The sequence below is a fragment of the Piliocolobus tephrosceles genome, chromosome 3 (assembly GCF_002776525.5).
Source record: "Piliocolobus tephrosceles isolate RC106 chromosome 3, ASM277652v3, whole genome shotgun sequence".
Lineage (NCBI taxonomy): Eukaryota > Metazoa > Chordata > Mammalia > Primates > Cercopithecidae > Piliocolobus > Piliocolobus tephrosceles.
Genome location: NC_045436.1, coordinates 89,880,757 through 89,896,401, shown reverse-complemented (window position 1 = coordinate 89,896,401; position 15,645 = coordinate 89,880,757). Strand labels below are relative to the sequence as shown.

Sequence of the window (15,645 nt, the reverse complement as noted above, 5' to 3'; positions counted from 1 at the left end):
GTTGAAAATGCAGAAATCACTGGTCTTCTGTGTCGCTCGCGCTGGGAGATGGAGACTGAAGCTGTTCCTATTCGGCCATCTTGCTCCGCCTGCACTGCAAATTTGCTAACCTCATGCCTCTCTGCCAGAAGAACATAGGTCCCGGAATTCTGGGCTGAGGTGGGAAAAGCAGCTAATGGAACTAGATTTGTTTCTGCTGCTGCTTCTCCTAGTTTGAGCATTCAGCTCCCTCCCACTCCCACTGATACCTACAGCAGCAGTTGCTGTCAACGACAGACGACAGTTACGACAGCTGTGGGGGACTTAGCTCGGCAGCCCCAGGCCTCCTAACGTAGCTCTGAGCCAACAAGCTGCTCATGACAGCAGCAAATGCTTTTGATTTTTTAATAGACATACACAGATTGTGTTTTTCCTTCATTTCCATGATGATGAATTAATGAGATGAACCTGCTACTCAAAACCTGAATGAAATACCATGTAGACTGACAAGTGAAATCTGGGTAATTTAGAAGTTCACAAAGTCATGAGGCCTCAAAGAACCAAGCACATTCTAGAGCTAAGTCCTAGAATCACATACTTCTGGAACTGATAAAGACTGAAGGGATCTTAGAGATCATCTAATCCAAACTCCTTGTACTGAGTGGGGAGCAGAGGTCTGCATAGGTTAAAGGACTTGCTGAAGATTAGATAGCCAATTGGTGGGAGAGTAAGGCTAGAATTCACACTCCTTCTCATTTTTTAGAGATAAAGTCTCACTCTGTCACTCAGGCTGGAGTACAGTGGTGCTATCACAGCTCACTGCAACCCTGAACTCTTGGGTTCAAGTGATCCCCCTGCTTCAGTCTCTGGACTAGCTGGAACTGCAAGTGTGTACCACCACACCCAGCAAAGTTTTTTGTAAATCTTTTTAAAGGAATATGATCTTGCTATGTTGTCCAGGCTGATCCCAAGCTCCTGGCCTCAAACAATCCTCCTGCCTTGGCCTCCCAAAGCATGGGGATTACAGGCATAAACAACCTTGACCAGCATCTGTTTTTTTCCCCCTATACTTGAGTCCAACCAAAAAAATAAGGAAACACTGGATGCCTATTACAGGTAGGAAAAGATGATCAATTGGTAGTCAAAAGCGCAGTCACAGGAAAGCTACTTTCCCGGAATTCACAGTGAGATGGGAGCTGGGGAGTAGGGGAAATCATGTGAGAAGGACCCCAAACATTGCTCCTCCATAACCTCTCTCTAATAGCTCTTCCCTAAGGATTCAACCCTCCATGGGCCTGCCATACATTCCAGTCTCTTCCACAATACATACCACAAATAATGCTAACAGCATGCACTGAATCAGTCCTTAACGCTGACAGGTTTCTAAAAATAGAAATTCCCTGAACTGATTCAAGAATGTGTAACCTGTTTCAAGACTGCCCTCTAGTGTTCCAAGATCCGTTACTGAAGTGGGTGATTTATGAAGCATCTTGAACTTCCCAAACCTCTGTGCTTTTTGGAAAACATCTAGGATTGTCAGATAAAATACAGAACCCAGTTAAATTTAACTTTGAATTTAAATTTGAACTTTCAATATAAGTATAATTTAACTAGGCATTCTGTATTTTTATTTGTTAAATCTGGCAGCTATTCTGCTACTGAAATTTAGGGAGTTGAAATGTGTATGAGAAAAGAAATATTAAGAAAATGAGAGTTGAGTGCAGGGCTCATGCCTGCAATTACAGCACTTTGGGAGGCCTGGGCAGGTGGATTGCTTGAACCCAAGAGTTTGAGATCAGTCTGGGCAACATGATGAAACTCTGTCTCTACAAAAAATACAAAAATTAGCTGGGCATGGCGGTATGTGCAAGTAGTCCCAGCTATTTGGAAGGCTGAGGTGGGAGGATCGTTTGAGCCCAGGAGGTCAAGGCTGCAGTGAGCAGTGGTTGGACCACTGTACTCTGACCTGGGCAACAGAGCAAGATCCTGAAAAGAAAGAAAGGAGAGAGAGAGAAAGAAAGAAAAGAAGAAAGGAAGAAAGGAAGGAAATTAGCATAATCTTGGGTTTTTAAGACATCTATCTGGAATGTGTCAACTAAAAATATGGAAAGTCTTCACATAACACACACAAATCTAAGTTATAGAAAGAATCTACATGAAAGAAAAAAATTCCAAAAAGTTATTGTGCCATTAAATTATGGCCTTATTATAACTCATCTGATTCCTTTAGTTAATTACACAGTTCCCCCCCCCCCCCCCCCAGGACCTCCCTAGCTGATGTGGTCTTGGCTAACATTGACACCAGCTGGAAGCTATAACTGATTCCAGTCATTCTGAACTCAGTGGAAAAATAGAAAAAATGAACAGGGGTTAATATCAAGGCAATTCCTTGCTTCGTCAGCTTTGGTCACATTACCCAAGGTTGAGGGCAAGAGGACATCCCATCCTCGCTGTCAGCAGGCCTGCAACTCCTCGCGTCTCCGCTTGACTCCTCAGAAGGATTCTTTGGATTTTTCGTTAGCAGCTTCTGAGTCCTATGATAAAGCCAAAATTTGAGACACTCTCACAACAAAACAAAATACGCAGCCCACTCAGTGATGGTCAGGGACAACTAACTATTTCTGCTACTAAAATTTCCATACTTGTGTGGGAGAGAAGAAATATGAAGATAACTAGGAACATAACGTTAGATGTTTAAGGCATTCTTTTCTGCAGAACTGAAAATACTATCCAGAGAGTGTTTCAGTCTTTCCAAGGTTCTGTGAGGTAGAGGGTGTGTGTGTGTGCGCGCGTGCACGCACGCACACGTGCATGTATGCCCACGCACATTGGGGGGAATAGCCTTGCATTCATTAATTCACAGGTATCTATTGAGTACTAACTATACCCCAGGCACTGTCCTAGTACTGATGTTATAGCAATGAAAAAACAACTTACTAATTTTGCAGGGAGGAGTGGGGTAATCTGTGGAAAAAATATCTCAGCAACTATGTGAGGCAGACTATGTTAGCTCCATTTACAAGTGAAGCCACTGGGGCTTGGAAATGGCAGTGACTCAACTAAGGCACACAGCTACCAATGGTGGTGTAAGAAGTGGGTCATAATGACACAAAGTCTAGGCTGCTCTTACTGGTCCACTGCAATCTCTCACTCATAAAGAAATTAGAGGCAAAAACAGAAGGAGTGGATGACCCAATATAAGAAAGTCTTATAGTTGCTAAGCCAGGAAATACACTAGGTATCTTGCTTCCAAATCCAGTTTCTTAGAGTACTGTCTTGTTTGACATTCAGCACTAAGTCTATGCAGGGCATGGTGCCATTCACTAGGGGTGGGGGTGGGGAGATTTAGCATGGAGATGGATCCCCATCCTCAAAGCAGTAGCCTCTAGAGTGGTGCATCTGTGAGACTCCACAACAGCACCACTGTCCTGAGGCAGATAAGCAGCTTAGTTGCCTCTAGGAATACAACCCTCTGTCAAAAGCCCTACCTAGACATCCCGGGAAGAGTGATAAGGATAGGAGGGGCTGCTGTGAATCTGGCATCACAGACAGCACCAAGAGATGGTATGGGTTATTATGTGTTTTAATCAAAGACTTCGAGGAAAAAAATGGAAGCAAGTGGCTAATATAAACAATTCCAAAGTTGCAAAGGTACAACGTTGTAGTTTGTACCAGTCAGAATGGCTATTAATAAAAAGTCAAAAAAACAAAACAAAACAAAAAAACAGATGCTGGTGAAATTTTGGAGAAAAGGAAACACTTATACACTGTTGGAGAGAGTGTAAATTAGTTCAACCATTATGGAAAGCGGTATGGTGATTCTTCAAAGAATTAACTGCAGAACTACCATTTGACCCAGCAATTCCATTACTGCGTATATACCCAGAGGAATATAAATCTTTCTACCACAAAGGCACAAGCATGTCAAAGTTCACTGCAGCACTATTGACAATAGCAAAGACATGGAATCAACCTAAATGCCCATCAATGACAGATTGGATAAAGAAAATATGGCACATATATACCGTGGAATACTATGCAACCATAAAAAGGAATGAGATCATGTCTTTTGTGGGAACATGGATGGAGCTGGAGGCTATTATCCTTAGCAAACTAAGAGAGGAACAGAAAAGCAAATATCACATGTTCTAACTTATAAGTAGGAGCTAAATGATGGGAACTCAGGAACACAAAGAAGGGAACAAAAGACACTGGGGGCTACCTGAGGGTAGAGGGTGGGAGGAGGAACAGGAGCAGAAAACATAACCATTGGGTACTGGGCTTAATACTTGGATGATGAAATAATCTGTACAACAAACCCCAGGGACACAAGTTTACCTGTGTAACAAACCTTCACATATACCCCTGAACCTAAAATAAAAGTTTAGAAAACCCACAAAAAACAAACTTATAGTTTGTGATGAAATACTTCTTGTTGATTTTCTTACAAGGGAGTCCTTCCAAGAAATCACATGTTGTAAACTAATAACATTAGAATACTTGAAAAATTTATTTAGTTTCACAAACATTAGACTTTTTCGTTTTGTTTTGTTTTTGAGACAGAGTCTCCCCCCTATCACCCAGGCTGGAGTGCAGTGGTGCAATCACAGCTCACTGTAATCACTGCCTCCCTGGCTCAAGCGATCTTCCCACCTTAGCCTCCTGAGTAGGTGGTACTACAGCTGTGCTCAGAAAGAATTGTACAACTCTGGATGCATTTCAGTGAAAAGAAAAAGAAAGGGATCTGATGAGCTTTCTTTTTGAAGGAATAGTCCTTTCACTTCTCATTTTAGGTGTTATGAGAGTCTGAGGTTGAAGATACTCTTATAGGCATGTAAAGTCTATAGTCATCTTTCAGTTGAACTGGTCTTTGAATTCCAAGTTTAAAAAGGCAGCAATTTGCTGTTAGCTTTCAATCCAGATCTCTGAAAAATGCCTATAGAACATAAGACATACTGTGTCATAACACAGCAAATAGGAAAAAATACTTAATAATTATGGCACGCATGAACTTAAGTTTCTAGTTTCCATTTTTTCCCCTGTCTTTTGGCAATGGTCCAATGGGGTGAACATTGATCATTCAATATTCTTTCTACATATATCCAAGATATTGATTACACACCAGGCTAAAAAGTCCAATGTTATCGATGGACTACTGAATTAAAATGTCAAGTTTGTGCCTAAGAATCTTGTCTCTCAAGAGGTGGTAGAAAAGGGCTTAGAGCATATGATTCTTTTGGGGGAAGGTTACAGTTCATAGAAAATCAAACTAATAACAGATAGCATTTATTAATTCCTATATGCCAGATCTACACTAAAGCCTTTACTTAGGTTAACCCAGTTAATTTCAGAATACCCTTAAGATAAGTACTATTCTTGCTCCTACTTTATAACAAAGGGAATTAATGAAAACAGAGGTTAGGACACATGTCTGGTGTTATTTAGACACTAACTTGGATTTGAACCCGTATAATCTGATTCCAGAGCCTGTGCTCTTAACCACTACACTAGGCTATAGCAGGATCTCTGATAAGTACATCTTGACTGATATGTTGAATTTTCCAGAACACAAGACAGTTGCCCCTTGAGTGGTTGTGTAGTACCTGTAAATGTGGTTAAATTTTTATCTACAGATGGTGGCAGCAGATATTTTGTACATTCTCAGAGAATTGGGACCTATTAGTCAAGTGGGTCTTAGATCCTCCAGCCACGAAATGATAAGATTGAACTAGATAATTCCATAAAGTCCCCTTCAGCCCTAAAGTTTTGTGACTCACTGATTTTGTACAGCACAAACCATAACAGTACATAAAATGCTTTTCAATATTGATGATAATAGAAGACGCTGTCCTACTTTCTAAGAAAACAGAAAATGAGCAGTGTGATGCCTGTACCTGCATCCTAATGTAGTGTTAATTTTAAAGAATTAAATGTATAAATGTTATTGTTCTACAGTTTTTAATTGTTAACTTGAAATTATTAAAAGCACAAAATCTGACTACCAGAAATTTCCTTCCAAGTTAGGGAAGATACCGATTTTCTTTTATGACAGTTAATATTTTGTGGGAAATCCACTCAATGGAAGACAACCACAAAAATTATAGTTATGCAGGCTATAGGGGGAGCATATAATATTAAATGAAGAAAGTGGAACGTAAAACCATATTATGATTGATAAATAACACATATACTATGCAAGTGTATGGACAATGACTGCAGTGGAACAAGGAAAAAGTAAAAGCACTGATGTTTCAGAGCAATGAAATCCTGAGCTAACAGTAAAAATTGTCCTGTTATTTCACCTTTTTTTTGGACATGGAGTCTCACTCTATCACCCAGGATGGAGTGCAGTGGCACAATCTCGGCTCACTGCAACCCCTGCCTCCCAAGTTCAAGTGATCCTCGTACCTCAGCCTCCCGAGTAGCTGAGATTACCAGTGTGCATAACCACGCCTGTTACTTTTTGCCTTTTTAGTGGAGACAGGGTTTTCCCATGTTGACCAGGCTGGTCTCAAACTCCTGACCTCAAGTGATCTGCCCGCCTCAGCCTCCCAACGTGCTGGGATTGCAGGCATGAGTCACTGCGCCCCGCCCACTTCACGTTTTAAATGTAGTATGTAGATGTTCATCTCAAGGAGGCAGGCATTCCCCTGGGAGGTGTTAGAAAGAGGTTTCCAGTACCAAAGGAAAGACAGGGTCACCTGTAGTAGTGGGCACCCCACAGGCTCAGGAGGAGCAGCACGACAAGCACCACCACGCAGACAGCCACCACGGTGACCTTCTGCTGCTGCCCGTGGCCAGCGTGACGCAGTTCCCACCACCTCAGGTCTCGGTACTGACATCGCTCCCCGATGTAGCCAACAACACAGCTGTGACAACACACAAACAGAGGTCATCAGAGATGCCTGGCCAAAAACGCTGTTAGTTTTGACACTCGATATTCAGTTGTCTCTCAATCTCTGCATTTCTAGACTCAGCTCTTTGGAAGCATATAGAAAATCCATCAGGGGTCAGTTGAAAGCGCTATGAGTTACAAGTTAATGCAGCATGGACTTCTCCCTTTCGTCTGTTTGCTCTGGGATTTATGGGGGATTATTTGCATACTGCCTCTATAAGGCATTACAGGATATTGATTAAAGATCAGTTTCTGTTAGGCTAAAATCCTGAGGAGCCACCTTTTAAAACCAACACAAAGCAACTCTGCCCTAAGAGCCAAGGGAGTTTTGGAAACAAATGTTTGGCCAGATTGCAATGAGTATAGGTGAAAGGAAAGGAGGATTTGAAGGCAGAGTTCCTCACTTGAAACCAGGCTATAAAAGAAGAATGTGTGTAGTTTCTGAACAGAACACGTAACCTAGTCTGCAGAGAAAACTTTTTTCCTTTAAAGAAAAAAAATCACTACTAGTGCAAGGGAAGACCCAGTAACAACATACATACAGGCATTGCCTATTTTCTTCAATGTGGAAAAAGCTGTGTGGAGGGAAAAGGACGCTCGCCCACAAACACCCTGCTGTCCCACTAGTGAAACTGTCACTAGAGTGAACCGCTGAACTTTTTTGAAGTAAATGAAGCAATGCTGCCATCTACTGGGAATGTGCATTTCTAGACACGATTAAGATCTCAGGTAAACATCTGTATTCTATTATCCTTTGCAAAAGCATCAACTTTGAAAAACATCCTATTAAACACTCTGTAATGCCCACTTATTAAAAATTCCTTCCTTTGGGCCCTGGATCAACTATTTATTCATCCATGTCCCCACTTTATTCCAAAAGGACCCAAAGGAATAAAAATACAGAGAACTGACACCAGTGCCCATAGTGAGAAGAAGCAGCATGGACAAAACACTGGACAGAGCTCCAGAAGATCTGGGCTCTAGGCCTGTCTCTACCTTTAGCTGGTCAGAGGGGCTGGGCAACTCACTCATAGAGGAAGGAAGGAAATGGATTAGTACCTGTTAACCATCTTGTGTGTCTGACACCTTGCTAGGCACTTTTACTCATTTTATTTTTGATGGCATATTCCCATATTTTGGATGAGGAAACTGAGGCTCAAGTACAAGGTCACACAACTATGAGTGACAGGTTTGACTCCAATGGTTCTCTGATTTCAAAGCCTATGTTCTTTCTACTTTACCATGTTGCTTCCAAAAAGAGTTTTATGCTCTATTCACCTCTGAAAAGCTATCTTCTAGAACTTACCATGCAAGAGATACCATGATCTGAGTGCAGAAGCATAAAGGACCATCATTATTCCAGGTTTTCTTGGATGCTGTTTTAATTTTAGGTATCTTTGGTTACAGCCATTTACTATCAATGCCTAGCAGCACCACTTTTAAACTGCTGGATGTTAATGGGCCACACCTCTGATCCTTTCAGAAAGTTTGGGGTCTTGAGGAATATGTCAGTCCCTTGGCCAAGAGTCCTGGAGATCCAAGTCAGCTGCAATAGCAGAGCCTCACTGAGTCTTATAAGGCCCAGAAGAGTCATTCAGCACTTTCCAAGGGGGAGAACTAGGATACTAGTTCTTTGGTTATGAATTAGTTCTTCTGTTAAACCAAACAAAAGATTCTCTGGCCAAATAAGTTGGCCTTTCCATAGTCAAATAATTTTGAGACATTCTAGACTCAATACAGATAAACAAGGCTTTTATTATTATTATTACTTTTTTATTGACAGAGTCTCACTCTGTTGCCCAGGCTGGAGTGCAGTGATGCCATCACAATTCATTGCAATGTCAGCCTCCTGGGACCAAGCAATTCTCCCACCTCAGCCTCCCAAGTAGCTGGGAATATAGATGTGTGCCACCATACCCGGCTAACTTTGGGAGGCTGAGGCGGGCGGATCACAAGGTCAGGAGATCGAGACCATCCTGGCTAACATGGTGAAACCCTGTCTCTACTAAAAATACAATAAATGGTGGTGGGCACCTGTAGTCCCAGCTACTTGGGAGGCTGAGGCAGGAGAATGACGTGAACCCAGGAGACGAAGCTTGCAGTGAGCCGAGATCGCGCCATTGCACTCCAGCCTGGGAGACAGTGCGAGACTCCATCACAAAAAAAAAAAAAAAAAATTGGTAGAGATGGGGTCTCCCCATGTTACCCAGGCTGGTAAACAAGACTTTTTAATGTGTTGTGGTATACGCTGAATCAAGAATTGAGGGCTAGACAGAAGATTAGAAATTATGGTTTAGGAGTCACACAGCTGGAGGCTACAAGATTCTGAACCTCCATATACTGCTCCTAAGATCAATGCTTGAAATATTCTATAGATCCTGCACTTGACGGATCAGCTGACACCACCCAGATCAATGAACTGGCTCATCTGAACTTGTGGCCCCCACCCAGGAACTGACTCAGTGCAAGAAAATAGCTTCAACTCTCTATGATTTCATCCCTGACACATCAGCACTCCCGGCACACTGGCTTCCCCTAACCCACCAAGTTGTCCTTAAAAACTCTGCTCCCCGAATGCTCAGGGAAGACCAACTTGAGTAATAATAAAATGATGGTCTCCTGAAAAAAAAAATTGAGGGTAGAGTATGTTGCGTCTCTCAACGTGATTTGACCATACGGCCTGTTTTTAAGAAGCATTTCACAGCACTCATGTTGGGGGATCTTGGTCTAAAGGAGACCTGCTCAGAAGGGTGGCTGAAAGACAGAATGAATGAGGACCTCCTCTGAGCCCAGGTTTGGAGCCTCCTGAGCGTCTCTAAACCAGGAGATCTTCGAGGAATACCTCGGGCATGGAGACTCTCAACTCTAACTTCTGCTGCATCACCCCGGGCACCTCGTGGTTTCCTGTGGCTGAGGGGAACGGCCGCTGCCTCTAAGAAAGGAAGGAAGAGCTGGCTCTTCCAAAACCTGCTTACAGCATGAAGAACACTCTGTACAGAATGACGCCCACCTAGGAAGTGTTTCTAATGAAAGTTGGACCAGTAAAGCACTTCCTAGAGACTTGTTATTACGGAATTAATAAAACATAAGGTGAAGTCATCAGGGCAGGAGGAGGCAAGGGTTGAATAGTTAATTAAACCACATTTTTATTAAATATACAATTTAAACAAGGTTATGATCCAGATTACTGTGAAGTCTGGTAATATTTTAAATATTGCTTTAGATTCAAGGTCCTTAAATTTGAGTCTTATCTCCAGTTTGTCATTTGTAGCAACTCATGTTTAAAACATTATCAGGGAAATGTGATATTTTCATCAGGATTTAATGACAGAAAGAAAAGCAGTGTGCTGAAGAGTTCATCAATCATTTAATAAATGGATGCTATCAGATCCAAATGAAAACATTGTTCTAAATGCAATATGTAGTACCCTTCATATTATTATAATGATTTTTTATAATCTAAAGTATCATGGAGGAAAACAACCATGACCTAATAAATTCGGACATTTGTTTTTGTAATTTCATTATTCGGGATGATCAGAAACAATGAACAGGCAAAACCAATTAGATTCTTAACATTAAAACTAGCAATAACTACTTCAAATACCCAATTTATCATAGGTTAGGAAATTACAGCATGTAAATATGAATATGAAAACAGAATTCTATAAGGACTGAGTCATTTTTACTAGTATCCATGAGCAATTTTTCACTATTTTTGTCATGTGGACATGATTTCTAGTGCAAGGCCATATGCTTTGTCACAGAATATAGCTTACTCTTCCATGAATTTAGTTATTCTGTTCATTATTACTGATGAAATAAGAGAAGACTTCAAGGTTATAGTAGCTATTTGTGAGGATCAGACTATTTCATCACCCCTCCCTCAGGCACAAAGAAAAGTATCAATGGATCAGGAGCCTAACCCTGGGAGACCTATTTGTTTTTTTGGTATCTATCAGTTTCCTCCTATTGCCTTGGAAATATGAAATGAATTAAAAGTAAAATTTGAGGCAGAACTGGCTATTGTGGGTTTGGGTTTTGTTAGGGTCCATAGGAAAGGTTTTCGGAGTGAGCACAGTGGAAGGCTTCCTCAAATCTCCTTTCCAGGTTGACACTTCACCCACTGTGAAACCCTCATGGGGGCAAAATGGGAGCAAAAAGCAGCAGCTGCAGTATCAGCAATTGTTACTAAACAACAAAATGTAAAAGTCAACTGTTAGGAAGTGAAGAAAAAATATACATATATTTAGTTTTGGAGAAAAATAGTTTTGGACTCTGGCAAGAAGTCTAGTGTGAATATGTAAGAAACTTTTATAAATCCAGAACCAGATCACGGATGCTCACACGTAATGTAAAGCACATTTGATTGAAAAAAAAAGTTTTAAGGAATTATCTCACAAACCTAAGTTTTTCAACCGGGATGAGACATTTAATCCCTAGACTATACTAGTAGTAACATCAAATTATTTCGGTAAAAGGAGAAATCACCAACTCCTTAGATTCATACTTATCACCAGTAACTGGAAGGGGGCATTGTGATACACAAGGAGAATGCAATGAAGTGCACACACATGGTTCATATGTGTATGTTTATATTTTTCCAAAAGAACATCTAATTGCAGAAAAACATCCTAAGTATACATTTTACAAATTAGCTACAAGTTATGGACTGAATAGCATCTCTCTGTGCCATCAGCAAGACAGTTTAACTTACTTGCATGCATATTTGTCCAATGCTTCAATATACATGCACACACCATCATGGAGGCAGTATCCATCGTGGGACAGGGGACATCCAGAGTCACTATTTCTTACGGAATAGTGGTGGTCATCTTCCCTGAGGTGAGGGGGTGGAGTAGAGTCTAAAAGAACCCAAGACATTACTTTTACTTTCTGAAAGGATGTCTTTCAAGTATCAACATCAGGAACTAGTTTCTATGAATAGTTTGTGACATAAATCTTTTAGTTACAGAAGAACTACTAGAAGAGACATTAGTTTCACTTTCCTAGCCAGGCCTTAGTCATTCACTATGAAACCAGCCGTTCCTCCTTTCGGCTCAGTATTATCTGATATGTAAAGCATATTGGAGGCAGGTAAAAGAATGGCCAATCCTAAGTCGCCATGTGAATTCAGAGTCACTGATCTCATACAAACAAATCTGTCACACACAAATGTACACTAACCATGTGAAATGACAGTTAGCTTCAAGGTCTCTCTGAACAACTGGTAACTCTATGGTTTAAAACCTACCCATCAATGCACAGTACATTACCTCTAATATCATGCAGTCTCAAAAATTTCTTTCTCACAATGTTTTCTTCTAAAAACTGACTTTCAGAGGAGCCCTCAAGGACAAGACTATAGTAACTCTGACAGGAAGAAAATGTTCCCATAACAGAGGGAATGCCAAAGTATAATAGTAAAGTCTTTTTTATGGAATGGTTCACTGCTCCTTAAAAGGTAAACATGTGCAGCTGACTATATAAATATAAGCAGTTTTTCAATACCTTTAAGAAGAGCAAATTATTTGAGAAAAATAACATGCTAAAAAAAAAAACCAGAGACCAATTAAGCACATAATTTTTCTTCTTCGGATGTTTTCTGCTTATAGGGCTGACAGGCAAAAAGTGGGCAGTGATGGGAAAGACCCCCATCCTGGTCTCCAGGGTCTAGTTGAAGCCAGCTCCCCTTCTGGGGTGCTGATGGTGAGATGATACTGCTGTTACGGGAAGAAGGTTCAGGAAGCAGGAGTCAACCATTATGAATATTGAAAAAAGAAAGAGAAGAGAGCTGGAGTTCTAATTTAGAACAAGAAATACTGCCTTTTTAAAGTAACATTTAAAAATCCTTGAAAGTGATTTAAAATGCTGAGTCCAGACATTCTCACCCACCTGCCTAGTCCTGCAAAATTCATCCAGCAGTCCCACAAATCGACATTACAAATAGGGAGATTAGTTGCACAGTTAAAGAGAGACACCCATGTTCCCATCGTTATTGGACTGTGAGTAATAAAAAAGGATTTATTCCAGATGCTATTAAATTAAGAAAACCTGGACCATTTCAAATTCTCAAGCCCATCAACGTCCTAATTCAGGAAGGTCAGCTCTGCAGCCTGACTGAACTGAATGATTTTTAGAATCTCTAATGCAAATAGAGATTAGGGTGTAGAATATCCCCGAGCCAAGTCCCTCCCCTTCACTGCAGACCACCCACCAACCTACCAGGGCAAATCAGTCCTGGTTCAGACAGGCGTCCAGCACACGTGCAGGTGTAGCCGCCCTCTGTATTTGTGCAGTTGGCATTCTTTCCACAGCTGTGCACCCCCAGTTGGCACTCATCAATATCTGTCAGAAAAGACAGAGTAGGGGAGAGAAATATGGGGTACAGAAAAATAAAGAGGGTTTTTCAGTTGGACAGCCTCTGGAAGAGGAGCTTCGTTAGCTTCTGTCATGCTCTATGTTCTCAGAGCCCTATGCATTTTTAGGTTTAAAGGGACTTTCACGAATGTGTTGGAGAGATGAAGTAGGTCCTACAATGCACGCCCATGCAGGTGTTCTTTTCCTTTTTTGTTTCCGTTTTTTCTTTTTTCTTTTTGAAAGACTCTCGCTCGGTTGCTGAGGATGAGGTACAGTGGTGTGATCATGGCTCATTGTAGCCTTGACCTCCCAGGGTCAAGCAATTCTCCCAGCTCATCCCACCGAGTAGCTTGAACCACAGGCTCGCACCACCATGCTTGGTTATTTCTTGTTTGTTTGTTTTTTAATTTTTTTGTAGAGAACAGTGTCTTGCTATGTTGCCCAGGCATGTCTCAAACTCCTGGCCTCAAGTGATCCTCCTGCCTTGGCCTCCCAGAGTGTTGGGATTACAGGCATCCTGAGAGAGGCTGGAAGCTTTCTTCCTGCTTTAAAGGCAAGGAGATTTCCCAGAGTTGGAGATTAGTAAACGACCTCTAGGCAAACATTTAGAAGTTCAGATCCTAAAGATTCATACTTAACTTTTTTGAATAGACATCCTGTCATTGGCATACATATTATATCAAATACAATGTTTTGCTTTTTTATGTAAGTATAAACTATATCAGGAAAACCATCCTTTCTTTCCCAACTAGCTACCATTTTTTCTTTCTCAGTTACTGCCACCCTAACATTTAGGGCCTCCCTTCCTCTCAATTTTACATTACTGCAAGAACAGCCTTACTCATTCCTGGATTCCATGTTTCCTCCACGCCATGCCTAAACACCAGCGCCACATTATTCTCCCTCCAGCACAATGATGATAAACCCATCATTGCACCACTTTACTCAAATGCTGCCAGTGGCTCTCTGTTGCCTAGAACTTTGCTGTCCAACTTGCTAGCCACTGCCATATGAGAGTATTGAGTACCCGAAATGCATGTAGTTCATATTGAGATGTGCTGTGAGTATAAAACACACATTAGAGTTTGAAGACTTAGTACCAAAATAAAAAAGAATATTAAGTATCTCAATAATTTTTATACTGATTATATATTAAAATGTTAATATTTTGGATATATTTGAATACATAAAATATTATTGCAAAAATTCATTTCACCTGTTTCATTTTACAGTTGTAATGCGGTTAGTAGAAACTTTGGGACAACACTGACTGACTGACCCTCTGCCAGTTTCACCGGAGAAGTGAAACCTCAGTAACTAACCCTCAGATTTTAGTCTTCCACAGAAGTAACCTAACCCATCTGTTACAGGCTGAAATGTGTCCCTGCCCCTCCAATTCATATGTTGAGCCCCAACTCCCAAAGTGACTGTATTTGAAGAAAGCATCTACCAAGAGGAAAGTAAGGTTACATGGGATCCTAAGGATGGGGTCCTAATCCAATAAGTTTGGTGTCCTTAAAAGAAGAGGAAGAGAAAACAAAAGAGGAAGAGAAACTAGAGCGTTCTCTCACTCTCTGTCTCTGTCTCTCTCTCTCTCTCTGCACATCAAAGAGGAAAGGCCATGTGAGAACACAGTGAGCAGGTGGCCATTTGAAAGCCAGGAAGAGATCCTTCATCCAAAACTAAATCAGCCAGCACCTTGATCTGGGACTTCCAGCCTCCAGAACCATGACAGGATACATTTCTGTTGCTTAAGCCATCCAATCTAGGATATTTTGTTACAGGATACACTACCTTATCAGCCTTAGTTTCTGTTCTTCCCCTCATATAACCTAAACTTAGTACTCAACTAGGCTACTCTCTATCCTTAATGGCAGTCATGTGATCTGTTCACGTCTGGACTCTTCCCATCCCTTCGCATTTCTGCAAATGAAATTACTTATCCCCCATGCTCCTTCCAAAATGACACTTCCTCCCCGAAATCTTTCCCAATACCTCAAACAGATATTTCTCCCAGTTCTGAACTTTCATTGTGGTTTTTTTTTTTTTTTATTTGAGACGGAGTCTTGCTCTGTCACCCAGACTGGAGTGCAGTGGCACGATCTCGGCTCACTGCAAGCTCCGCCTCCCGGGTTCACACCATTCTCCTGCCTCAGCCTCCCGAGTAGTTGGGACTACAGGCACCCGCCACCACGCCTGGCTAATTTTTTGTATTTTTAGTAGAGATGGGGTTTCACGGAGTTAGCCAGGATGGTCTCGATCTCCTGACCTTGTGATTCGCCCGCCTCGGCCTCCCAAAGTGCTGGGATTACAGGCGTGAGCCACCGCGCCCGGCCTTCATTGTGGTTTTTACTTCGCTTATGATGTGCACCCTTCTTCGTCACTGATCACAGCTATATTTCTTTTAGGTC

General features: G+C 41.4%; 1 protein-coding gene across 1 annotated transcript in view; it reads right to left on the bottom strand.

The window, feature by feature from the left end:
- The window catches only part of EGF (epidermal growth factor), a 105,801-nt gene that overhangs the window by 10,453 nt on the left and 79,703 nt on the right, over positions 1–15,645 (bottom strand). The window contains exons 19-22 of the mRNA XM_023220062.2: positions 13,100–13,222; positions 11,592–11,739; positions 6,681–6,848; positions 2,396–2,513 (exon numbers count right to left, since the gene is read on the bottom strand). Coding sequence (XP_023075830.2) covers positions 2,396–2,513; positions 6,681–6,848; positions 11,592–11,739; positions 13,100–13,222 — 557 coding nt within the window. The remainder of the gene's footprint in view (positions 1–2,395; positions 2,514–6,680; positions 6,849–11,591; positions 11,740–13,099; positions 13,223–15,645) is intronic.